The sequence below is a fragment of the Nipponia nippon genome, unplaced genomic scaffold (genome assembly GCF_047370975.1).
Source record: "Nipponia nippon isolate SJK-2023a ecotype South Korea unplaced genomic scaffold, ASM4737097v1 scaffold_2, whole genome shotgun sequence".
Taxonomy (NCBI): domain Eukaryota; kingdom Metazoa; phylum Chordata; class Aves; order Pelecaniformes; family Threskiornithidae; genus Nipponia; species Nipponia nippon.
In genome coordinates this window covers 123141133-123168866 of record NW_028262336.1, presented here as the reverse complement: position 1 = coordinate 123168866, position 27734 = coordinate 123141133, and the positions used below count along the sequence as shown (strand labels likewise).

The 27734-nt window shown below is 44.9% G+C and overlaps 1 protein-coding gene across 2 annotated transcripts in view; it reads right to left on the bottom strand.

The window, feature by feature from the left end:
• ME3 (malic enzyme 3) overlaps nucleotides 1–27734 on the bottom strand; it is a 134108-nt gene that overhangs the window by 8070 nt on the left and 98304 nt on the right. For both annotated transcript variants that reach the window (XM_087758458.1, XM_087758459.1), the window contains exons 6-7: nucleotides 26324–26427; nucleotides 10325–10434 (exon numbers count right to left, since the gene is read on the bottom strand). In XM_087758458.1, the coding sequence (XP_087614584.1) occupies nucleotides 10325–10434; nucleotides 26324–26427 (214 nt within the window). The remainder of the gene's footprint in view (nucleotides 1–10324; nucleotides 10435–26323; nucleotides 26428–27734) is intronic.

The window sequence follows — 27734 nt, the reverse complement described above, 5'->3', positions numbered from 1 at the left end:
TGTATTTAGAGCAATGTATTTACCTGGTGAAATGCCATGCCATCGGACTAGAAAAATTGCAGAGGAAGATAATGAACACCCAAGGACTATAAAGGAACACCAGATAATTGCCTAGTTTTCAGATTTTGCTTTTTATGGGTGTCACATGCTTATTCTCCATATTTCAGTAAGTCTATAATCAGCAGGACTGCCTGGCTCGCTGCCATGCCAGATGGGATGGGATGGATGGGACTCCTCTAAACAACCACGTATGATCCTGTGCATGCTAAAGCAGACACCTCAACTGGGTCAAATGAAATGCACCCAAAGAGCGTCACTACCACCACAGAGTTTTTTTAAGAGAGACAAGATAACCGGAATACATGTAGACACTTCTACTGCAGACATCTGAAGTTTGGAGGAAGGGATCCCACCCTGGCAGTCTGAACTGCAAAGAAGTGGGGAGAGCCCAGGGTCCCGCAGTTGTCAGCGATGCCAAGCTTGTGGCATGCAGTAGGATATGAACACCTACGCATGTGCTCACGCATGCTCACATGCTATCTATCTCCCAGGCTTATGTTGCACAGAAATCCCCAAATCCCTGTGTGGGAGTGGGAACTGATCAGAGAAAGAAATCCAGAAGTGGAATAATTACAGTACAACAGTGTGTCAGGTCACAGCATTAGCAGCAATAGATGCCTGGAAAGTATTTAAAAGAAAGAAATGTAACTGGAGAAATATCTTGTTTCTCTTGGTCCTGACCCAGGCAAAATTGCTGTATACTCTATGACTGTCAAGAAGTCTGATGTGACACATGATGGTATCTGCAAACCTGTTTAAATGGAAAATGCTTGTGGGACATTCAGCAGAGGGACTCGAGGCCTTTTTAAAGATGTTATTAGCAGAAATTTGCGATGTGGGGTGTATGGAAAGAAAGGGTGCATGGACTCAGTCTGCAGAGCAGCGTGCATTTTGCAGAGCGGAGACCTGTGGGACTGGGTGTGCCGTTACTCATCCCCTGCACTTGCACTGCGGCTCTGACTAACAGCAGGACTCTTCAGCTCTGCCATACCTAATCCTCCTCCTTGCTCTCCAATGTGTTTCTAATCCCTCCACGTCTCCCAAACTGCATCTCAGCCCCATTACTCAAGTAACAAAGTTACTGTACCTTGGCCTCAGCTCAATATTTTTCTTTGATAATGACAATTTTTCAGCATGGAACAATAGAGCATCTCTATGGAGGAGAGTTCACAGCTGGTTCATGTAAGGAATTGGCTAATCATTGTGCTTCAATTCTGAAAAGACCACAAAATGAGATGGGGGGGGACACCCCTCACCTTGAGTTGTGGCAAGAAAAAAACAACCACCCTTCAACACGTTGGTCTATCTGTTTTCCAAAGAGATTGAATGCTGCTATGGCAGATAACTACTTCCTTAAGTAATTAGCAAGAGCCAGCTTGGCCGGTCTGTATCTGAGGTGAGATACGGAGTGGCAGAGAGAGAAGAAAGGAAAATGCTCACAAATCATCCCCTCTGTCCAAGACTCAAAGTGAACGCTCAACGTAGTATCACAAAATAGCAAGCAGACCTCAGGAGCCTCTCTGGGGAGTCCAGAGCAACAGGACCGGCAAAGAAAAGAGGCATTTAAACCTAAGGTACACTCAGGAAAATGCCCATCCCAGTAGGAATTAAATCTCTGACACTCAGGCACATTCAGAATATGTTAAACATTAAGGAAAACCCCTCTCAGGCTGATGTTCCACTTGCACTAGTGTAAGTAAGAACAAGCCCCTGTGGAGGGAGCTGGAGCTACACTGGAGCAAAACCTCGGGGCAAGGATCTGCTCCACTGCTTCAAGATGCTGCACAGATGGAAAAGGCTCAGCCCAGAGGCACCCATGCACGGGGACCTTATCCTTCCTTCAGAGCGGGGAGAGCAGACAGAGGGGTGAGCGGCTTCACACACCGAGTTATGGGCAGCGCCGGCACAAGTGCAACAGGGAAAGTGCTGCCTAGCGCCGATGGCAAGGCTGTGCCGCGTGGGACAGCACCCAGTGGCTACGCAGGAGACATGGGGGGAAGTGGGGACACCGTGGATGCCTGGGGGCAGGAGTCCCCCCATGCCGAGGGCTGGCACTGCCCTGTCACCTGGCCCGGGGCTGGCTGAGCGGAGCAGAGCATCACCACCATGCTGAATCCTTCTGGTAGCAGCAGTGATGGGAGCGCATAGCCACACCACTGCCCGTTTCTTCATAGTACACCCGTGTGGGTGATTCCCCCTTCTCCACAGCACACTGGTGGAAGAGATGGCCAAATTCAGCCTGATCTTTTATTTTTTACCCTTGCCCCACCTGCTTACACTTCGCCCCATCAAAACCATGCCAAGATGAGGGCCCAGGGAACAGCAAACACCCATTTAACAGCTCCAGCAAAAGGCAGCCAAGAAAATATATCTAAATTTATGGATGCAGAGGAAGCATAGGGATTTTTCAAATCCTGGTTCACATTAACTCCCTGCAGCAGTTCTGCCTGTTACTGGAAAGCAGAGTGGAGCTTGTCCATTCACTCCAAATACATAATCAAAAGTCAAACACAACAAAGCTGAAGCAAAAAGCTGCCGAAGTGTTTGCAGCTCAAGGTCTTCACCTCCATGGCTGTGGGCTAGTGTTAGCCTTCCCCCAAAGGGCCTCTGTAAGACATTTAGAAAATAAACCTAGAAATGGTGTGGAGCAAGTCAATGAGGGGAGACCTTACTGCTGTCTACAACTACCTGAAAGGAGGCCGTAGCGAGGTGGGAGTCAGTCTCTTCTCCCAAGTAACAAGTGACAGGACGAGAGGAAACGGCCTCAAGCTGCACCAGGGGAGGTTGAGGTTGGATATTAGTAAAACCTTCTTCACTGAAAGGTTTGTCAAGCATTGGAACAGGCTGCCCAGGGAAGTGGTTGAGTCCCCATCCCTGGAGGTATTTAAAAGATGGGTAGATGTGGTGCTTAGGGACATGGTTTAGTGGTGGACTTGGCAGTGCTGGGTTACTGGTTGGACGTGGTGATCTTAAAGGTCTTTTCCAACCTAAACGATTCTGTGATTCTGTGATAACGAGAACAGCAGTAAAACGCAAAGCATCGATGCTCAGGGAAGGAACTCGCTTTCTCCACTAACAGATTTAGGGACACTGGTGACCCAGAAGAAGCAGTGGTATGCTGAAGAACTGTCTGACAATGGAGATGCAGAGCGCATCTTAAAGTAGACGCCTAATGTAGGTCACCTCCAGGTGCCTGTTTTTAATCCTTCCACTGTAAAGTGCTTGGACTACACAGTGCAGCGCCTTAAAAACACGTCGCAGCGCTGGCCTGCAGCATTGCCCTCACTCCTGCCTGCGCAGTGCCAGCCAGCGCCCAGGCTGTGCCGAGGGGCAGACCGAACCCCCTCGTCCACGAAGGCGGAGGCTACCAGGCAGCTGCCAGCACTTCACAACAAGGCATCCCCATCCCCACTGCGGCAGTGGAGGCCCTGTGGGTGCTGTTTTATACCAATGGGTTAAACCACTTCAGATCACAGCCCTGTTCTTCTGTTTGTTTTGCCTCCTTAGCCTGGACTTTGCTTAAAGATCATGGACAGCTTAATACTGAGGTGATGTACACTGTTCTTTACTCCAAAGGAGGAGTTTGCAAGGGCATCCAGTGAACAAGAAAAGCAGTGAACAAGAAAAGCAGGAGAGGAAAAAGGATCAAATGTTACAATCCCCCAAATGACAGAAGATACAGGCCAGATCTTCAGGGCCCTGCACCACTAAGCCCAAGACACTGAAGGCTATTTACACGCAGGAGTCCATTCTGTTCTGACCCAGCTTGTTTAGCAGTCCATGTGTGATTTAGACACACGCCTAGGAGCTGGCCCTTAAATAGTTAATGTTTATTAACTATCAAGGGAAAATGCAGGAGCCTCCTCTGCTGCAGGGCACAGCATGGGCCTGGTAATGGGGAACCTCTACAGGACTGAGAACATCTCCACGTCTATCTTCAGGCCGGGTAAAACCCCACAAGGAAAGCGTGCTGCTCAGGAGCTGCCTGGCAGGACATAGTCTGCTTTGTTCTGCAGCAGGGTATCGTCCAGCGCTCCCTTCCTATTGTGCTTCCCCCCCTCCTTAGCTTCCTGTGATAATTACTGATGCATTTTCCACGCCAGCTGAAACAACAAAGTAAGATACTGTACCATTTTAATCTGCTGAAATTAGTTAATGCCGAGCCAAAAACTGGCTTCGCCTGCTTTGCACGGCACATGGAAACGTGCCTGCGAATTAGGCCACGTTTGCACATGATTGATTCCTAACTTGCCTAAATGTTTGAAGCCGCTCAGATTTGCGGCGCTGGAGCCAGCCTGTTCCCACCCCTCAGCTGAGGTCTGGGAGCAGTGTCCCTTCAGGCTGGGACACTGCTTCCTGAAGTGTCCTGGAAAGGTTATGGAAAGGTTATCTGCTAGGATAATGAGAAAAGGTGGTTGGTGGGTCAAGAGATATTTTAAGACTCATCAGCAGTCACACATCCAACAACAAAGGGGAATCACTGCTCTAACGAGTGGGAAACGACCCAGAGAGGTTCTGCGAAAGTGATGACCCCTGTGCATTGCCTGTTTACTATTACTTTAGTTGTGGAGGGACTACGGAAATACAAAAGGCTGAGTGTTTGTAATATGTGGCTATTGATTTGGGGTTTCCCATCTTGAAGTGCCTTGAAGAAGTCTCATTTGCACTGTGTAGGTGTTCAGCCTATTTTAGAAGTCCTATCTGTTCACGGTGTGTCAAACTGGATACGGATGTATCTGAAACACTCAGATTGGTGGTTCTTTGAGAAGCTATCAGTGTTACACTTACATCAGGTCTAGTTTTAAAAGACTGCTAAAGATGCCCAAAGCCAGGAGATAGTAGGCTTTATGCTTCTGTGCACTGTTCTCTCTGCCCTGCCCATACGTGTGATAGGGTTTTGAATGACATGATCAGATACAATTAATTAAATAACACTTTAGAGATTTCTTCATTTTTCTGCAACTCTGCTAAACTTCCAAAACAACTTCTGCTGTTCAGTACTGAGTAAGCAATCTAAGTCTGAAGAATTCATTTTTGATATGTGAATATGGAGGGTAACACACTGATCAAAAAGGAGAATGAACTTTTCATAGAAAAAAATAAAGTTGGAAGAGATGCCTGGAGGTCACCTAGCCCAGTATCTGCTTAAACCAGGGCTAGCTTCCAAATTAGATTAGGCTGCTTAGGGCCTTCTTGAAGGATAAAAGTCCCAAAGCCTCTCTGCACAACTTGTCCCAGTGTTCAGCCACTCTCATGGTCAATAATGTTTTTGTTATGTCTGATCAGATAACTGAATAGTGACACTGCAGGATCTCTGTTGGAACATAAAGATTTCTGTTCAGCCAGCCAAGCAGTCCAACTCAATTCACAGCTTGGTGGGTCTGATCTCATTTCTGCTTAGCCCAGGCACAAACTCCTGCTGATTCTTGTGGGTATTCAGTGCACATCTTTGAAGGCTGTGTTGGAATTAGACAGGCTCTTTACCCCAAAGACAGTGAGGCACGTGCACTAGAGCCCTAGTCCCATGCTGAGAACCTTAGGTGTGCAAATCTACAGGGTTTCTATAGACTCCTGCCTATTTAGCAGGGATTATTCAACAGATGAAGTCCATGTGACCTGATGAGATGCATCTGAGGATGCTGAGGTACATGGCCAATGGCATTACGAAGTCGTTCTTTGAAAGGTTTTGGTAATCAGGAAGATTCCCAATGCCTGAAAAAAGACAAATTTCACACCCATCTTCAAGAAGTGCCAGAAGAAGAATGCAGGGAATTTTAGCTCGGTCAACCTAACCTCAGTATCTGTGGATTACTAAGCAAATCTTCCAAGAAGGCAGGTCTATGAACGTAAAGGTGATTGAGAACAGCATGGATTTCCCAAGCCAAATCATGCCTGACCTGGGCAACCTGGCTGCCTTCTATGATGAGACAACTGGCTACATGGACAAGGAGAGGGCAGTGGGTGTTGCTTTCTTTGACCTGCATGAGGCCTTTGAAACAATCTCCCAAAGCATCCTTGTAGCCAAACTGGAGAGACACAGACTGAACAAGTGGACTATCAGGTGAGTGAAAAAGCGGCTGGGCTGCTGGTCTCAAAGGCTCGTGGTCAGTGGTACAAAGTGGTACAAAGAGGTCAGTACTATTTACGTTCTATTAACAACCTGGATGATAAGACAGAGTATACGCCCAGCAAGTTCGTGGATGATTACAAATTGGGGATAGTGATCAATGACTGTCATTGACAGCGATCTCAGAAGGCTGGAGAAACGGGTTCAGGGAAACCTCATGAAGGTCAACAAAGGCAAATGCAAAGTCCTGCACCTGGGAGGAAGGAATAACCTCATGCAACAGCACATGCTAGGGGCTGATGGCTGAGAAGCAGCTTTGCAGAAAAAGACTTGGGTGTAATGGTGGACAACAGGTTGAAGATGAGCCAGCAATGCGCTCTTGTGGCACAGACGGCCAACAGCCTGCTAGACTGTGTCCACAGAAGTCTAGGCAGCAGGTCAAGGAAAGTAATCATTTCTTTCTATTTCAGCACTTTTGAGGTCATATCTAGACTACTATCTCCAGTTCGGGGCTCTCAGCACAAGGAATATATCGACAAACTGGAGCAAGTCCAGAGGAGGGCCATCAACATGACCAGGGTGTACAAGAAGGACTGAGAGACGTGGGTTTCATTAGGCTGGAGAAGGCTAAGAGGGCATCCAATTTCTGTCTACAACTACTTACCGAGTGTTTGTAAAGCAGCCAGATTCTTCTCAGAGGTGCACAGCGAAAGGATGAGGGGCAATGAACACAAGTTGCATCTAGGGAAGTTCCAATTAGATATTAGGGGAAACAATGCACAAAGAAGATGAGAAAACTTTGGAAGAGGCAGCATAAAAAGGTTGCGAATATCCATCTTTGTAGATATTGGAAATTATTTGGCTGGACAAGGCTCTGAGGAACCTGATCTAATGTTGGATCTAACTTTGAAAGCACCTTTTATTTGAGTGAGGGCTGGGTGACGTCCAGTGCTCCCTTCCAAACTAACCTCTTGAATGATTTTATATATTTTCTTGTATGAAGCAGGAAGCCAGAGATGCCTGTCTCAGGGATCCACAAGACTTGACACCTTTGTAAGACTTTTCAGTTGTCTACTTTTTATCACTGTGCACAGTTAAGTGGAGCAACGTTACAGTAGGAAGAGAAAGAGCAGGATCTAAAGCATTCTCATGTCCCTCCAATTTCATATGTGCTTCATTGCCTGCCCTGGTACTTTACTGGGAAAAAGGAAGAAGTGACAATTAATTTTCTCCTGTAGAGCTGAAATTGAAGCTGTTGCCCCTTGCATGAACCCAGACAGAGCTGGGAAAGGACTGATGTCATCACCCCCAAGGAGGAAGGAGACGCACTCCCTTAATGGGGAGCTCCCACGCGCGGGCACTGTGAGCCGGCTCCTGCTAGCTCCCAGGCTAATGGCTTTCAGAACAAGAGCAATCACCTCGTCCCAGTTTGTGGTACCTGGCAGGCGTCCCACTCGGCATCAGCAGGCTGGCTCGAACTGGAAGGGCTCTGAGTCATTTTGATTCTGTGGGGTTAGGATGGATTTGGCAATACGGTAATTTTTGTAACAAAAAAATGTAGGCGTTAATATTTTAAACTGCTTTCTGTTTGTGTAGGCCCTGGGGCAGCAAGAGGGAGACCCAAGGGAGTTTAAGTGGAGCAATTTATACTTTCTTCCCACACCTCATCTGTGTGTGTGTGTGTTGGCATACCGCATTCAGAGTCCCAGTAACCAACGGGCAATGATTTTAAATTAGCGTAGCTCAGGCCTGATCTAACTTGCACTGTTTGTGCCTAAGATGTGTTTTTAAATCAATATAGTTAAAGCAACACTGGCTCGGAAGCTGGGATAATTCTGGCTTCAGGAGGTCTGTTCCTGCCTGACTTGAGTAAAATGAATCAGGCCTGCTTAAACAAGGCTTTGTATAATTCTCATTAAGCATTTAAAACACAATTTGCATTGAACTCTCCCACTTTTTTAAGCAAGCAAATCATGAAACATCAGCATGTTAGAAAAGAGAGAGCCTGAGGCAAAACCAAAGAACAGGAGGGTGTAAGTGAGAAAATGGCACTTCCTACCTTTCTGGTATCATCTGGGGACAGAGAGGGGTGTGTTAGGGTGGGTACATCAGACTGCTCATCCCAGCTTCAACTCCATTAATCTCTGACATGACTCCAAGACAGAGTTAACTGAGCAGATCCAAGTTACTTCAGCTTCCCAAAGGTCCTCAAAACTCATTCCTGACTACAACCCCGGCTTGTAATCCCCTTTTCTTTCTGACAGCTACATAAAATAGCCTGAAACAGTGGCTTGCTTCCCTTGACTCATTGCCTGTCTGTGCAAAAGATCAGCAGGATTTCTTTCCTTATCTACTACTGTGAAACGGATGCCAGCTAGATGCTTTATTTGAGTATATAAGGGAGTTTTACTAGTAAGAGGTAAAATCCTAATGTTTTAACAGGTGGGACTCTGGAGAATTTTCAGAGGACTTGACATCTCCCATGTACCGTGACACACATCTAACTGGGGAGAAGTAGACAAGGTCCATTTTATGGCAAGGCTGTTTTACAGCATCCTCCTAGATGTGGTTTGCTCCTCTGGGGGAGTCGTTTCCAGGAACTGTCTCAGGCATTCAGCTATGACCTATGGCCAAAAAGAAACTATAAAAAACACAGTCTCCTGCTTCCCACTCATAATCTTCAGTTTTGCTTTAATATCCTCTTTTTCTTCTCTCTGTCAATCGAAGAAACCATTCCAATTCACTCCAGTTCCCCCAAGAAAACCTACATCCAGGCCTGCAGATCTGCCACATTGCCTGGCCTCTTTTCCTTTTGACTGCTGAGTCCCCTTCCACTTGCAGAGAGAGCAACTAATCCAAAATAAATCTTTATATCATCAGCTTCTTATTATGGGCTTCATCTGTCCATCTGCAGAAAAGTTTGAGTTCTTGGTTCTTCCATTCAAGACTTCAATTAAAAAATGTATATCTCCTGTGTTCTCTTTTTCTGTCCTCCTCTCCACTGAAAGCTTTTGTGGTGGGCAAGAACACCTAATGAGTCTTCTTGGACAGGAGTATCTATCTCACCTTCTCTGAAATGCCTTAACCTCCTCTGCTTCTGAACCCTCTTCATGAAACTGTCTTTGAGCAGGACTGTGCATCCCATCACACCAACCATATTCCCACAAGCCAGGGTCTTACTCCCTCTTGTGCCATGACAGATATGAGCAGGCTGTTACACACACTGCCAGATATTGCTAGATGGGTGGCAGATGCAGAAATAGTGCTGGAAATTCTGCTCACAAAAGAACCAGCATTGTGTGAAAAATGACACTGGCATTTCTTTCAGTCTCTTTCAAGTACAAGTGCGGAAAAGCCCAGCCGACTGCAAATAATTAAATCAACAAACGTCGGAAATTTCTGCATGTTGCAAGCAGGACTAGACAAAAGAAGAAAAGATGAAGGGACTCACAGGAGAAGAACTGGTTATTTGTAATCACTTGGGAAGATCCTGTCCCTGTCGGATGGGCAAACAGCCCTTCCAATGGTTTAAAGCAAAGTCAGCACCAGACCAGGATGCCACCAATATGCAGCTTGCGTCCCTCTGCACATTTGAGCAATCCTGCTGACTGCTGAGCTCACAGGGCCTGGGAGACGTGCTGGTTATAACCCCAGCTTTGCTGCTGTCATTCCTCTTTGGCGCTGGAAGAATTATGTTAACCACTCTAGGGGAGAACATATCTGTTCTCAGATTACCCGGGAGTTAGCATCCATGGAGAGGAAAGAAGCTGGTTTTCCTTTCCATTTGTGCATGTAATAAGGAGGATAACAATAGAGGGACAATGCCAGGATCAGCTAATGACCACCTGGCTCGTGGAAACTGAAAGCCTTGCATAACTGCTAAAACGTCATCATTGTTTTAGCTAAATTATAGAAAATTAATGGAACTTTCTAAATTACCTTAATAATCTAAAGCACATGATCCATTTTCTCCCTTGAACAACATTTCTGCAGTGAGCAGCTAAATTCCTAAAAACAATGGAGACTCAATTTTCAACTTAGACCGCTGTGCTTTTGTTTATATTTTTAAATGCTTATGTGTAAACTCTAAAATTTATCACACATCTGAGTATTGTATAATAAACAGTCTTGTGATCTTAATCACCTTTCCTCATGACAAGGTGAAGGTTAAATTTGCATTTTCCTAACAGTACTTACCCTGAATATCATCGTTGAATGTACAGTATCTGTTGCGGTATTTATTGAGGAGACGAAAAGCGTTAGCATTGGCAAAATCTTCAAACTGGATCAGACAATTCATGCCGTACCTGCAAGTTAAAGGGTAATTAAAAATGGATAAAAGTATTTCCACAACATAGGATGATATATACATCTTTTACCACCACAATGTAGCTAGAGACTCTAGTGAAGAGATAAATTGAACCTCAACTGTACGAGGTTCAAGAAGGCTGAGTGCCAGGTCCTGCACTTGGGTCACAACAACCCCATGCAACGCTACAGGCTGGGGGAGGAGTGGCTGGAGAGCTGTCTGGCTGAAAAGGACCTGGGGGTGTTGGTCGACAGCCGGCTGCATGTGAGCCAGCAGTGTGCCCAGGTGGCCAAGAGGGCCAATGACATCCTGGCTTGTATCAGGAATAGTGTGGCCAGCAGGACCAGGGAGGTGATAGTGCCCCTGTACTCGGCACTGGTGAGGCCGCACCTCGAGTCCTGTGTTCAGTTTTGGGCCCCTCACTACAAGAAGGACATCGAGGTGCTGGAGCATGTCCAGAGAAGGGCAACGAAGCTGGTGAAGGGTCTGGAGCACAAGTCTTATGAGGAGCGGCTGAGGGAGCTGGGGTTGTTTAACCTGGAGAAAAGGAGGCTCATGGCAGGCCTTATCACTCTCTACAACTGCATGAAAGGAGGTTGTAGTGAGGTGGGGGTTGGTCTCTTCTCCCTAGTAACAAGTGATAGGATGAGATGAAATGGCCTCAAGCTGCGCAAGGGGAATTTTAGGTTAGATATTAGGAAAAACTTCTTCCCCGAAAGGGCAGTCAGGCACTGGAACAGGCTGCCCAGGGAAGTGGTTGAGTCCCCATCCCTGCAGGTATTTAAAAGAAGACGTGGATGTGGTGCTTAGGGACATGGTTTAGTGGTGGACTTGGCAGTGCTGGGTTAATGGTTGGACTTGATGATCTTAAAGGTCTTTTCCAACCTAAACGATTCTATGATTCTATGATGATAAAGGTATAAGAGAAATGCATCACAGTAACAGCAAACAGTATCACATGCTTCCCAATGTCCATACACTCAGAAATGTGGAGTCACCAAGAATAAATCGTATTCGTAATTCCAGGGGCTTCTTAATCTGTATACCTACATATATATATATATATATATATACACACACATGCATCTTTAGAATATTGGTATGACAAATTTTCATTGGCGTATTTACTGATGAGCTTCTCAAAGTGAAGGAGACGCTCTTTGGCAATGGATATTGCAACCGCCGTGTTGCAATACAGCAAATCTGACTGCAAAGGGAACATCAGTCAAAGGGACACCACCAAGTGCCCACTTCAGCTGTAGGTGACCAAGAGATGAGAAAAATCCTGCTTATAGGATCCCATGGGCTGAGTGCTTCACAGTGTGATTTCACAGCCAGATTTTTGTGTTTTGGAAACGTGTTTCTCTCCACTCAGTTGCTTTGCAGGAAACCAGCACACAATGACAGCTAGTGACCCATAGAGTCAAAAGGCAGGAAATAATTGCCAACTTTCTGTAATTATCCACTAATATCAGGGCAAGTATGCAGTTTCTAAAAATCGGGTAATATTCGGACTGCTCCATATCTATACACTTTCAGCACTTTGTATGACTCTAAGCTGCATTAAAGCTTTGCTAATAAAATCCAAAAGGGCCGTAAGTACTCTTTTCTCTCACATAAATGTGATGGGGCAGTGGGAGAAGCTCAGGGAACGAGTAATGCAACTACTGGCAACCTCTGGGCTGCAGGCAGGTGAAAAGACTCTAAATAGCTGCACTGTGTTAGAGACCTGAGCCTCTCTGGGACTGTAAGCAGTGCAGAGGCAGCATCACCTTACATACCTCCCATTCAGACTTTCCTCCTTTGCCACTGAAATCTGAGGTAGGGGACACCCCTGCTTTAAACTAGACATTTATACTGGATAAAACATGCTCCATTTGAGAACCGTGGCTCCTGTCATGAAAAGCTCTTTTCATGGCACTCGCAGTGCGGGGAGTCAGGGTCTCCTGGAAGGGCCTCAGATTTTTTATTATTATTATTTTCCATTTCAAGTATGTCTGTCAGCAAGGAGACAATGATAAGCACATGCATTGTGCTCCTTTATTTGTCTAACATGAGAAACTCTTGCTTCACAAACCTTCTGGTCTCAAAAAGGGAAAAGGGTTGGCTCTTACATTTGCTTCACATTCTTTGTGTTTGCTTTTAGAAAGGGACCACAATGAGTTTAGAGCTGTGTATAACTGTTCTAGATATAAAAAGCTCAGACTGAACTCAATGCCTCAATCCAGTTAAGTCTCCTAATATCCTACTAAGCTTAATATTTGCAAAATAATGTTAATATTTGCGAAAATTTCAATGAAAAATTAGGTGCTTGGAGTCTTGAATCAGGTGCTTGGAGTCTTGAATCAGGAACACAGAAGCTGTGGTAACTTTTCTATGGGGTCTGCAATGCAGTGTCATCCCCAGAGGGAAGCGTCATTGCTCCTGTCACCAAAGAACGGGGCATGTCCACGTTACAGAACTGTGTGTGCAGAGATCCCTGACTGAACACAGCACAGCTCCGTGCCAGAACGCGGTGGTTTCCTTTCTCCTGGGCACCTTTCCGCTCTCTTCAGCTTCTCCTTTGGTGATGCTGGGAATGGATGTGGCACACCTGCAAGGGAGGACATGCCACGGTGGGTGGTTTTCTTCCTGGCTAATGTGGAATCCAATGACTGAGGGCATCTTCAATTTATCTCATGTGCAGTCTGGGTATCTTTCTACTACCTGGGTACCATCAGAGATGGACTACCATGCCCAGTCCCCACTGTATGTGTTTCCCATATCTCTCCCGAAAAAGAATACAGCACAGAAGGGTTAAAAATTGCTTTCAAAATTAGTCTATATTTATTGTGTGCCATCTGATAGCTCCTACTGTATAAAGTACGCTTACTCCCCACTCTGCAATGTCAGAGTCCGGTGAGCCCTCTCTAGGTAGGCAGATGCAAGCACGACTAGTCATACTGGCCAGAAAGGCAGCAACTTCTTGTCTTGTTTACTGTGCTGAAAGGAGCAAGAAAAGAGGCCTGTGCGATATCCCTGTTGTAGTTATACCACAACTCTCACCCTGGATATGGAGGTTTAGGCATGGATTTTCCAGGGGACCAACAGGCTTTGAAGTTCAGCAGGATCTAGATGTTCAGGTGGGGAAATTCCAGCTTGCCATACTTCAAGGGGAAAAAACCCCTAGAAAAGGGACTGGACAACTGCTCCCATTGGTTTTGTGACTTTGAACAGGACAAATTCTTTCCTGCACTCTATAAGACAGGCCACGTTATATGACTCAACAGCAACTGGAGTCTACTGAAATTTTGTATTTCTTTTTATAAGATGCTCTTAAATTGTCCCCAGTGTGCTGCTTACAAGTTACACCGAGTATTTGAGGACAGAGTGCTTATGCACTTTAAGCCTCCCCACTGTGCATTCTGTCAGCTATCAAGGAGGCATCCAGTATCAAAATTTCTTCTGAAATGCTGAGCAACGCTCTGAAAAGCAATAGATGAAGATTCCCAAGTCTCTTTCTCTCTGTAAAGTCTTGGAAGTCAAAATGAACATTGTGGATATCCAAGGAATTTGTGCAAATAAACAATACAAAAAGTGCCTGTGAAAATCCTCTTATCTGTCATTTGAATGTGTAAGGAAAACATGGCTAAGAGGGAGATGACACACCATCCAGAACATCTGCTAACATCTCACAGCAAAGAATTAGCAAATCTTTAAGCAACTTCAGTTACTATAGAAACTATTTCTCTAACACCAGACTTATTATTTATTTGTATCACTGAGGAAGTAACATTACTGTCTTGCTTAATAAAATCAGTGATCTCAGCCAGCATTAATGTATGTGTGACCAGCTCTTCAAAGAGCATAAGGGTAGGTGGGTGCATTTCCCTGACCACAGAGTCAGATTTGCAAAAGTATTAACCTGAACATTTTTTGTTCTCCTTTGAGCACAGAATTCTTTCCTCATGTCACATTCCTCGTCTGCAGCATGAGACAGTGCACACTTACTTCTGTTTTTGTCTTTGATCATTTTTTATTAAGCAGAGCACAAGGAAGGTATGGTAGCCCATAAACACTTCATTTCTCTTCCTGCCCCTCAGTATGACAGGACAGTGCTGGAATGCAAACTCTTTTCACTGAGATATTTTTTTGAAGGTTGTTTTCTTTTTCTCTGCAATACGTCCACTGAGCTTTTTAAAGCATAAATCACATTTTTGAGCCTATGTGAGCCTTTGCATAATGTGAGAACTAAAGTTTTCATTAATAAAGACCACAAATTGGTCATGGGAAGACCCTAAGACCGGCTGCTTTAAATGAAAGAACTAAATATTTCGGACTTACAGTTAAAGATGGGAATCTCGGGATGATGATCCTAGTCCTCAAGGACTACCCATCTTATTGGGGTTTTGAGAGGGCTTTAAAGGACTTGTGCTGCTCAAAGTCACTGAAATTAAACACAAATTAGGCACCTGACTTACTGAGCCATCTTCAAAATCTACCAGTTAATGCTTACTGCTCTTTCCTAAGGGTACTTCGATGGCTGTGTGCAATCCTCCATCCTAGGATGACCTGATCAGCCTAGGGATAAACTTAGCAAGGAGTATGAACGAAACTGCTGGGCCCATGTGCGGTAACATCCTTGTGAGTATCAACATGATGAATCAGTTCTACTGTCCTTCCTCCACAGCACAGTAACTCAAGATTTGTGTAACCTGTTTCATCTCAAAGGAATTCAGAGCACTCTACAAAGTACTTGGATAGCATCCAAAAGTAAAGCGTAGCCAACGTGGGACTGGAGCACAGAAGTGCTTTAATATGCAACAATGCTAAAAAAAATCCAGCTTAGGAGAGAAGGCGAAGAATATCTGTTATTGCAAAGGGAAAGGGTGGTCAAAGACCTGCTACTTGTACTGGAATTCAGCCAACAAAATGCAGTTGCAAACTAGGATTTCTTCCTCTACCTTTACGTATCTAAAAGTTGCCTCTGTAATGCTGAGCTAGACAACTCTGTCTGCTTTCTCAGACAACAGAGAGAAAGGGGCACATCCAATAGCAACTTTGAACTAGTCTAAATGGAAAATGTAAGTAGATAACATCTCTGGAGATGCCGCTTTCTCCAGAGTCTCTGTGAAGACAGTCTAAGATGACCAACTCAAATTTAGATGTCTAACTTTAGACAGCTCAATTAGGAGAGACAATCTAACGTTATCTAATTATCATAGCTGGTTAGGAAGATCTTAAATATACCTCATGCACCCTAGGCCACTGGCTTATCACCCTTTCAACTGCAATGCTCTGCTGTCCTTCAAAGCCTGTAATTTCTTTCTTGATCTTCTCTATAGAAGTTGCCCTGCTCCATCCCTTGTGTATGGTATCCAAATGGTCCCCTATCAGGTTATATGGAAATACTTCAGGATGGCATGAAATATACTGGCCAGTCTCCCCTCATCGTAACGTTTTTTAAAGGAAAACTGGATTTTGACAAAACTAATTTTGCAAAATTGTTGTGCTTCATTTGAAACATTGCAGTTTTCATCAAGAAACCGGACTTAACAATTTCTTGTTGGAGGAATCATTTTTAGTGAGGTATGCTTTTGTCTAACCAGCTAAGAAATTTTCTTCTGTTTAACTTGTGCCATCTGACACGAATGCGGTTCTGACTTAGTACATCCCGAAGCACTTAGAACATGCTTGCTATCTATAGGTGCAGGATCCCTCTTTATAGAATAAGTGATTGTAAAGTGAGTATTTGAACAAGGATTTCTGAAGATCCCCTCCAAGACATTTAAATATCCTTGAATTTTTTGCTAGAATTAAGGGTGGCCCTGCAGAGAGACCTTGCAAACTGCTGTGGTAGGAAGAGGCTCCTGAGGTCAGTCTGCTTGGCTCGTCGCCAGTTCTCATATATTCTTCCATGTTTCTACCGATCCATGTGACTCACCTCCTAACTTTCAGCTCAGAGCCTGAAGGAGAGTTTGAAGCCAAGAGCAGCAGGTCACATCAGGACTGAATGTTTTCCAGTCCAGGAAAGGCATGGCCAGCTAAGGTTGGCTCCCTCCAGTAATCTCATCTTGACTGCCAGTGACTCATCTTCTCTAGAGCATTCTGTCATCTTCTTGGCATCTGAGACATTAGCAGTTAAACACTCAGGATCTAATTGCCTTTATCTAAAAGGAAAGCTCAAATGTAGACTATCAGGATTTCAGGCTGACAAGGTACATTGAAACAGAGCAAGTGCCAATCTCCAGTTTGGTTTCTTCCCCGCTTTCAAAGAAGGAAGGCTTTGTTTTTTGACCTTCTGATTTTGGATTCAAAGCTGTTCCCATTCCTCTTGGGCACACTGAAGTGTGCATTTCTTGGAATCTCTATAGTCCTATGGCTCCTTGTGGAACTGGAGCTTTCCCCTTAGCATGAGCAACTCGTACATTTGCAGGCTGTGGAAAAGGATGCTTGGACAGTTCATTTCTGTACCGCTCTGACGGAGGTGGTTTGGAAACAATTCCGACATACTGGATAGAAATGGAGAGAGCCTATAACAACAAAGTCTTTTATGGTCACTGAATATTATCCAGGTTGATGTCTTAACGCCAATGCCCCCTCAACCACCACAACACACACACGCTTTTCAGCAAAAATGAGACCTTTTTTTGGAGTTACAAGCCAAACTCTGCGCTACTGGTTTGTTGTATAGTGGGTTAATGTCAGGTGCAAACTCTTATATCCTCTGCTGAAGGCTCTGCGTGTTTTTTTCAGATAAAATACTGAATCTAATTTCTCTCTAGAAACAGTTCTTTACTTCTGTCTTGTAACAGGAGACACTACAAGTCATTATTTAATACCATCACCATGTCTCCTCGTTCACTGTTGGCTGCCAGACCACCATCTGGGGACCCTCTTCTCTACCATCTCCAGAATCAATTTAGCCATTTTAGGTAGAAACAGAAAGATGTATTTTGTCAGTTCTTCCTCATCAAAAAAATCACTTGTCTTTCATGGCAAATTTTATATTGCTGTCTCATTAGTTTGCATATTTGGGTGTTTTGTGCCATAATTATGACTCAAAGTCTGTCTTTCTCTTCCATACCTTGCAAAAACCTTCCTGTAAAAATAGCCTCACTGAGAAAAGCGTTACAGAATGGTCCCATACACTCATTTTAGTCTGATCTCCAGACCTTGCCTAGCAAATTTTGCACAAACAAGATTTGTAACGAAATAATATACTATTGATCAAAATAATGGTATGACTGCCGCCCTAATGAAGGATGACTCTAGGAGCTAAACACACACAGTAGAACAAGTCTGTTGTAAAAACTACCACACAAAAATCTTTATTAAGAAATTATTCTGTTTCCTGGAAAACGAACAAGTGTAGGATTCACGCTTTGTTTATCACTGTACTGTTGTTCTGGTGCTGTTACTATCAGCCTAGAGCTACACTCAGTCTCTGGGCTATGTTAACAGGAAAGATGCTGTTAGTAAGGTCTGTATCCCCTGTAGAGGATGATACACATCCCTCTTGGATGAGCACCGAAGTGTGGAACAAAAGAGCGTGAATCCCAGAAGAGGGAGGCAGATGTTTTCCTGATGACACTGCTTTTAGCTTCTTTATTCAAGAGACTTCTCAATTGCCTGAACAATCTCATTATGCAACTTGGTTCTTTCATCCTCATTTGTATGTACCTCTTCGAGTTCATCCAGCCTCATTATAAGCCACGAGGTCAGAGAGGAAAAAAAATCATGAGGCAGCAGTTGCCATTTGAGAAGCATCTGAACAGAACTGCACAAGTCAGAACTTCAAGGGTGGCCTGAGGACCTGTGCAGTGCCTTTGCTGACCAGTATCAAAAGGGCATTTTTGTTCACCCTGAGCAGGGAGTATAAAACGATCCTCCGTGTATGAAAAAAAAAAATATGTGTAAGAAGGTTCAGTTCCTTTATGGAAAGAATCACAGGCAGGAGGTTCCAATCTCTATCTGAATTTAGCGTTTTATAGCACTTCTTTCAGTCATTCATGATGTAAGGAGTCTGCTTTGATGCACTCCATCTCCTACTCATAGTCTTCAATAAAACCAGGCAGAGAAGAGCCAAATTGTCCTTGCCCTTGTCCTTGAGACTTCCTTACTGCTGCTTGATACACCAGCAACCAAATTTCTGATTTCCAAGAAAAATGAAATTTTCAGTAAAGGAGCCCGTCACTAGAAAAAAATCATGCTTGGCATGATCAGCACTCAGGATTGGAAAACCAAAGTCCACTTTAGCAAGTTAAACATGAGCACCTGAGTCTGGCCAGTGTCCTGAGGCCATTCTTACCATTAAATTGTTAACATGATCCTTGTCAGGCTTTTGGTCAGACCAGCCTGCCACACAATTCCTGGCCACGGTTTAGGGATCAGTTTGGTCAGGCACCACCTCAAGAGATGGTTTGCCTATGGCTTTATAGTGGTACGAGAGCTAAGCAGTATGGATAAGGCTAAGCAGTATGGATCTGAGCAGCAACCACAACACCATTTGGCCTTACGACCAGAAAATGGGCTCTGACCTCTCTTGTTTACTAGTACAAATGTAGCTAGAAAAGAAGTAACTTAGAAGTGGGCAAAGCACTTCCCACATTCCGGAGAGGATGAGGGCAGTGACTTAAGAATCTGCCTTTACCTTGTATATGAAGGGGGAGCACCCCTGCGCCTCTGCAGTGTTAGGGGGTCCTGCCTGAGTGACCTCAGGAGGGCAGAAACGGGGTCCAGGGCCAGCTGGGGCATTCAGAGAGAGAAAAGGCAAGTTGTTCCCATAAGGTCTTTGCAAACTGCGTTTTCACAAACAAGAGTGGAAGAAAACTGGACTGTTGTCCCATCTGACACCAAGGTTGACTCAAGGCACAGAACAAGATATGCTTTCATCTACATTAGAAATAGAGACAGAACCAGCAATCTTAAGTAAGCAAACACTGGTATCAAGCTAAGAAGGGGCTTAGAGGGAAAAACTACCTTTGTTCATCCCACGTAAAAAGGGCGTGAGGCCCAGGCTCATTCTTGTTATTGGGGACCCAGCTCCTTCACACCTCTGGGTCGGCTGATAGCCCCTTAATGGCAGCTCTGGTGTGGTTGTTGGGCTCTTTGCAATAGGCAGGTTACACAAAAGCGTAAGTATGTCCCAGGAGGCCAAGGCTTTTCTAGTGTCATTCATGTCTGGGAAATCTCACGCCAGGATTGCACTGTTTGCATGTTTGTATGCGTTTCTGGCCAAGAAGAGGAAACCCAAATAGGTAAAGAGACAATAGCGAGATGGGTTTACTACTAGGAGGCATGGGGCCAGGCAAGCGCAGTATTGTTTGCAGGGAGAGCTTGCAACATTTGTTTGCTTAAAGGTTGCAGACAGATGTTACACTTAACATCAAAAAAAGCCTTTACTTTTTAATACTTCCACATAGCTGAGAGGAAGGCAAGTTTTCCCTTAAAAAACTGACAATGAAAACTAAAATTTTGGTATATTAAAATAACAGTTGACCTTCTGGTTCTCAAACCACTGAAAAAAACCTTCAAAGCCTCACTCAGTACTGTGATGTGATTTAATAGCACTACGCATATCACTCATTAAATAGTTGTACTAGTGTTAAAAGGAGAGATGAAGAGATAAGTTAAGAAAACATGATCGTATCTGTTACTTTGTTTTGAAATGGAAATGTCATGGGTAAGGTTCATTGATTGTCAGATAATCATAGCACAGTGAAAGCTGGACCCAAGGATCCACAACAGAAGTCACGGCTGTTATAGCAGATGTAGCAGTTATGATGGTCGTCATGAGTGAGACAAAAATGCAATTGCTTTTATGCTAGAACACTTGGTTTTGAGCCAACAGATGGGAGTTCTGCAAAAAACTTGTAGCCTTTTGTATTATAGCCAATACAAAATTTAGAGCTCTAAGTCCTGGGTTTAGAAATCCCACGCCAGGGAGCTGCACCGTGAACCCAACAGGAACCGCTGCTGGCCTCACCACCTTCTCAGACTGCAGACTATTTCTAACGTTGGGTAGGAGTCTCCCTAGGTTTCTGCCAACATAAACACAGCCACCACGCTCTGAGGCATAGAGCCTGCTGCGGATTCAGTGTGTGCTAAATGAAAGTGACCCTTGAAGCACAAAGATAGCAGGAAATCCCTGAATCTCAGATTACTGGAAGCTGGGGGTATGCCAAGGATTGTTTGCTGCTTGTTCCTAGTCATATGCCAGGGCACCAGCTATGAGCTACTGTTAGAGACAGAATATGGAGCAAGATCAAGCCAAGATCAAGCACTAAGCTCTTGGGAAAAAAATCTTGAAAAATCATAGTCAACATTCATCATAGTCCAGCAGCAAAACCACCTCCCCACCAAAACAACCAACTCTTCTGCGCAGCATGTCTCATGACTTCCAAGCACTAAGACCAGCACTAATGGCTGCTATGGCCATTCTTGTGTTTTTATGCAAAATGACATCACCCTCCTTGCAGCGGGTCTGAGGAACAACTGCAGCTGGAGGTACAAGGCTTCTTGGGAGCAGGGCATAAGCAGGAGATGCAACCGTGCTAGTGCTGACCCTCAGGTGTAGCCTTGAGCTACCCCTCTGACAGACAACAAGGAATGAAGCCCCACCACCTGCCTTCCACCCAAACAGATCTTCTCCAGCTACATCTTTCTAAACCAGCTGTGGTAAATCTGGCTTAGGTGGACAGCACAGACAGAAAGCCTAGGGCAGAAGGCTTTTCGACATCTGTGAATGCGTTATCCGAAAGGATTTGAAGGCAAGGTAATAAAAGTCCATTACCACAGAGATCCTGTGGCAGCACATCTGGAGCTCAGGCATTCCTCAGCAGCAGAAAATCAAGCTAACAAAACCTAAATATTGTTCTTTGACTTTAAATATCATCCAGTGGCTAAAAGCAGATCATAGGAGCTGGCTGATGAGCTCATCCCACAACAAATCAGGATAATGGACAGCCGGGATGGCTCTTCTCATTACCATCACTTCTCCCTTCTGGATGGGGTAGATGGGCAAGGAGAATATCCACCTTGTATTCCCATAAAGGCTGGAGTCGGTCTATGCCATCAGCCCTACCAGGGCACTGGTAATGGTGTGCAGGTCTCCTAACAGACACATAGATGTCTAGGAGGGACTTTAGGTGTTAGCAGTATTATGCGAGGGCTTTGTGGAGGCCAGTGGTGCTTAGAGACTGAAGTCTAGTCTTTCAGGATCAATTAGCCAAGTTAACTAGAGTATCTGAAGAAACAACATGGGGGCATCTGTACTGGTGATTTTGCTTCCAAAAGGTGCTGGTGAATTTGTGATCCACAGCCCTGTAGAACTGCTGAGACAGAGGTGGCTTGTTTTGGAGCAGGCTCTGCTTGTTGGAGAGCACATGGGACCTGACTTGGTATGTTTGTGGGTAAAAATACTGGGAAGGGATTAGGCAAAGAGAAATCAGGTATGAAACAGGCACAAGGAAAAACAACTCAGCAGAGTTACTTTCGTTCTTCTCCCATTTTAAGAAACAGTGCTTGATCTCCTAATGTCTTCTGTGCTCTGCCATATGGCACAGGCTGATAGAAAGCTTCTGATTCCCTGGTCACCCTGTTAATAAGCACTGATGGGAAAGGAAAGGGGAGTGAAGTTATGACAGCTTAATGAGGCTTCTGTGACACGGTTTGCTGGCATGTGGAACTGCGTCTCACAGCGTCTCAAGCTGCATGCTCAGCATCTGCCGGCAAGCGACTGAGGCCAGCATTCGAAATGGAGGCTGGAGCTTGGGCACAGGCCATGTGTCAGCGCCTCTGGCCACTTGGAGCCACCAAGCTGCACTGTTACTGTATGATGAAACTACAGAAGGGTGAGTGGAATAAGACAGATAAAGAACTGGTCTCCAGTTTCTATACCAGTTTAGGAGGAAAAGAGAAAAAAAATTTCCAGTGGTAGTTTGCTTTGAAAGAGAGCCTGAGGATTAACGCACGTTGTTACTGTAGATGCTGGGCTGATGCCCTTCAGAGCCCAGAGAACATGCCCCAGCACAACACGTCTCCCATGGTGTTTTGATTTGCTCCTATAGGCAAGCCCCAGAAATTCTGTGGGTTACTCCAATTATGATCCTTGGACACTTTAGACGAATATTTATTCTATCCTACAAAAATGTACCGGTTCAAGAACAAGACTGACTTGCCCTTTGCCATCCTAACTGAGGAGAGGGAAAACCGAAGCAGTGTATTTTCCCATACCAAGCCTGTTACTCATTGTGAGAAAACAGCAATTTGTCAGGCTGCTTCATTCAGTCATAGGCTGGGCTCAACGGGCCAAATGTTGCACGTAGTTGCCTCCCAAGAGGAGCAAAATGCATGGTTTAGAGCTCTTACTAAAGAGCTCAATCATTTCATGTGTTTTAGGCGAAAGAGTAATTAATGGAGGTTTAGGCAGCAGGAAAATGCAGAAATTTATCCAGCTGTTTCAGAAAGGGCTTTTCTTTCTAAAATTGCCCAGAAGTCGCACTTTATTTCAAAATACTGTAAGCGCTAACTCTGAACCCTCTGACGTACTCCTCGTTTCATTACTAGGTGGCTATTATGAGACCAGGAGCCCTTTCTGCCGACTGTAGGGGTCTCCAGCGATAGAAATTTGACATCTGTTTGATATTATTATTCCATTACAAGAGTAAATCTTCACTCCCCTGGCTTTCTTGTGGGCTCTGACACATTCCACTTCAGTGACAAATGTCCCTTGAGCGAGCAGTGATTTGACAGGGTGGGGGGTACTCCTGCCGAGGAACTGACAAATGGTTACCATGAGAAGCTGGAGTACCCTCAGGAAGCAGACACCATTTCTACATGAACATCAAGCTGAAAAGGAAACCCCCAAATTGCAAGAGATTTGTGGCAACCCAAAAGGTTCCTCCTGAAATAACTGAATTTGCATGTGACATTACAGACTTGCATAAGAAATCACAGCAGACCGAAGATGACAGCAGTCCGTACTCGCAGGTTTCCTCACTCATGGAAGCAGGCTACAATAAAGCAGCATGTTCTTGACTTTCTGAACAATTTCTGCTTCCTTTCGTAACAGAACTGAGAGCTCCTACTGGGTTGCATCCAGTCATTCCAATGGAAATTTGAGACCAAGTGAATCTGTTTCATATAAGTTTGCCAAACCCAGGCTGATAGGATTATTCACCAGCCCAGAGCTCATAGAGGATCACACTCCAACAGGGCTTTAAAGTATGCTGGTGGTCAGGATGACAACATAGGGTAATAGCTCCTTTCATTCAAGGGTCTCCAAATACTTTACAGATGTGAATGAAGAAGTGCAAAGTGGAATTTCCCAGCACTACTTTGCAGAGAACGGGGCCTACCGTGTTCACGCAATTCAACCTGGCTAAGAGGAATACAAAAGCTGGGACAGGGGCCCCAGGAACTTGATTCCCACTACTTGCATGAAAGCATTAGACATGACATCACCTCCTCACAAGATAAGAGTTCATTGTTTTGTGGCTGTGCGTCTTCTCCCTCCAATGTGGAGATTAGCTCATGTAAACTAAACACAGGAAAATAACAGCCAGCCCTTCCTCTCCAGCAGCAAGTACAGAAAAGGCAAATTGTCTTTCTGGCCCTGTCACTGACATCGCAGGAGTAGTGAGTACAATGAGCTTTGCATTTAACACCACAAGCGTAAATCTCAGAGCCAAATTTATGATGGTTGAGACCATCATCTGGGATCTCGTTCCATTGTTCCCATTCTATCATCAACACCAACACTGCAATATCCCTGTGGTCTCCTGGCCAGAAGGAAGTGGGATAGTTTCCTTGAAGGATTAATTAGTGACTACAATCAAAACGAAACCCCCACAAATCAACCCTGACAAGTCTTAAATCTTTTCTACTTGTAGAGCCTCTTGCGATTTCCTAGTTGTGTTTTACCAGTTTTCTACCCTCCAAGAATTTCTTCCCCCTAGATAACCCACAAGCTTCTAACATAATACTACACTGCAATCAAATGACATTTCAGGCAAGTTTCTTATCAAATGTAAAGAAGGACAAACCAGAGCACAAACACAAAATTCTCTTCTCTGCAGTCATCCTTAGGTATTTTTAATCCAACAGGCAGGGCAGTGTTATTGTGTTCATATTCACAGATATAGGAGCGATAGTATCTTTACAGAGTAAGTGGGCAACCGCAGCTGGGCGGGATGATGTACTGACTGCGCTGTGTGATGAGACAGTGATGCGCTGAGACAGTGGTTTGAACTGGTGACTGCCTCAGACACTTTGTAGACTTTGTAGACCAGGTCAATACCCGATTGCTGCTAAACCGCTGAAATACGGGAAACGGCGTTTCGTCAGAGAGCTGGTGAGGTCTCTTTCTAAGTGGGATTAATGTGCAGGAGCTGCCCTGTGGCAGTCAGACTGCCTAGGAACAAAATGGTTTCGGTGCATTCTTCCACGTTTGTCAGAGGAGAATTATGCAATGGCGAGACTGTCATCGTCTTCCATTGCCTATTGCCACAAATAACATAAAACTTTCTTCAACTTCTCTTGTAATAACTTATTACTTTAAAAAAAAAAAAAGTCTACACCATGCTGCTGAACAGCAAAGGAGAGACTCCTGTCCTAACAGCAGCACTGCACATGCACAGGGTGCAGCACAATGCTGCACAGAGCCACCGCATCAACAGATGCTGAAATTCTCCATGATGCGCTCATCCCTCTCAAAACTTGGTCCATCAGCTGTGGCTGAGTGGCCCTCAGCATTTCAGCCCCTATTTCCTACATCCCTCCACCCACAGCCAGCTGGGCAGTCAGACCTTACGTAAAGACAGGCTTCTCAGCGGACGGGTAGGTGTTGTCATTAGACGCTGGGCATGATGCCTCCTACCTCAAGGGAGACAAGATGAACACACATACCACCCACTCCCTGCCATTTAGGCAGGAACACACACGCACAGAGCTGGATGGAGACACAGAAAGAGGGAAGCTCAAACCTAGCTCCTGCAGCTGTGAAGAAAAGACCCTACAACACACAGACAGGCAGCAGCCTATTCATCAGGCACAGACTGCAGCTCTCTGCCACTCCTTATCAATATCATCTGCTGCTTTTGGAAAGGCAGAAAAAGCTGCTTAGGAGCTTGGGGCTTTCCAAATACTCTTTTTTTCCTTAACAGTTGTTTTCACTTATGGTAACCTCTCCAGTAGTCATGGAGATTTTAATATATTTTCTTTTTTCAGAAAGAACTCAATGCAGTGCAAGGGGTGCACATACAGCGCTGAAGTGGTGGTTCTGCTCTTCCCATATCAACTCCCCGGTACATCAGAGTCCCTCTACCCCAGCTAGTCAGTAAGACTGGAAACACGCACTTGGTCTGTCCCACCATTAAAAAGAAAATGCTTATAATCCTGGCTTTCTCACTCCACAGACTTAAATGCCAGCAGGGAAGCTCCTATTTTTAACAAAGCGATAGACAGGCAGTCTGCACACACACAGACATCAGTGTGTGGAGTAACATGCTATTTCTAGTTAGATGACTTCCTTCACAATGGTGAAAGCTAGAAACTTCCTTTACAAAACGTAAACAAACCAAAGTTTAGATTCTGCCGATGCTGAATGAGGCTCATAAATGCATGATGGAGGCCAGATACAGCCCACAGGGCATATGTTTGACACCTCTGGCCTATATGGCCAGGAAATGGTTATAAATAGTCAGTCCCACTTCAGTTCTCTGAAGACAAATATTTTTGACACAGAGTGCTCAAGCACAAAGAGTCATTTGTAGACCACCCAGGAGACTTGCATTTAAATGACCTTTCTTTGCTTGGACGATCAATTATACTAATGTTTATTTCACGAGTTGCAACATTCTTAGATGGAAGCAGCCCAGAGGAGCCATGTATATAATCCCACTTACTTGTTGGTAACTGCCTGCATAAACTCATCAATCAGTTCGTCGTACTGTTTCCCACGAACCCTCTTGTGTTTCAGTCCAATATAGAGCGGATCACTCAGGAGAGCCTAGGACACAAAGCAATTCTGTTGACATCTTCTCTTCCACGGATGAATGGAGATTTATGTCCCAGCCTACCCAAAAAGTTTGTCCGTTGTGGTCATATTAATTTTACTTACTATTCAGTGAAGGCCAGCTCACACAGCTCTTCCTGAGCAGAAAGTGTTTCCATAAGAAACTATGGACTATCTTTTTGTGTAAATAAAGTCAGAGGGATGTAACGCTTCTTGACTGCCGTAGGAAATGGAGCTCTGCATCCCCAGAACAGCTCTACCACAGCTCCCTGCCAAGGTGCCTCACTCCTAGTGAATTAAACTGTCCTTGTGTGGGGAGTGCTTACTGTTCAACCAGTTCTTAATTTTGCACTGAGGTTGCCAGGAAAGCTGTTGACCATAAACAGCGCTTTGAGCAATGAAGATCACCTGATGTAACCTGAAATGCGGTCTACAGCTTCCTCACGAGGGGAAGAGGAGGGGCAGGCGCTGATCTCTTCTCCCTGGTGACCAGTGATAGGACCTGAGGGAACGGCAGGAAGATATGCCAGGGGAGGTTTAGGTTGGACCTTAGGAAAAGGTTCTTCACCCAAAGGGTGGTGGAGCATTGGAACAAGCTCCCCCGGGAGGTAGTCACGGTACCAAGCCTGACAATGTTCAAGAAGCAATTGGACCATGCCCTCAGACATACGGTATGATTTTGGGGGTTGTCCTACGCAGGGACAGGAGTTGGACTCAGGATAGTCTATGATTCTATAAAATGACATGTGTCCTACAAGCCTTAAGGTGCCAGCCCCAAGCTAACCAGAACCAGTGACCAGATGCCAAAATGTTCCCAAGCCCTGCACCTACCTAGCACTCACCTCCAGTTATCTGCAGGTGTCAAGGCAAGGTATTTTCATACAACAGATTAGTTTATTTTTTGGCTCCTGTTAGGAATAAAGAAACAGGCCATTCCTCCAACCAATCCAGCAGGTGTTAAGTCAGGACCGCTAAGCCACCTAAAAAGGACTGGGTACATGGAAATAGCACGTATTTTGGGAAAAATCCCAGGACAAACTGTGGCAGGAGACAGGTGGGTCAACACCTCTGTGAGTCACTGCAAAGCAACTCCGCTTCCCTTCCAATTTCAGGAACTGAATCATCCACATGAGAAGGGGACAAGCCATCACAAACCTATTGTCCTGCAGCCATATGGGCCCCAAATATTGGCAGGTATGCTAAAATTAGACCTGTTTTTACAAGCACAGCTGTTTTCCCTTAGAAGGAAAGATGAAAGAGGTTTTACTCTGAGTTTGATACATTAACTCTTCAGGGCCATG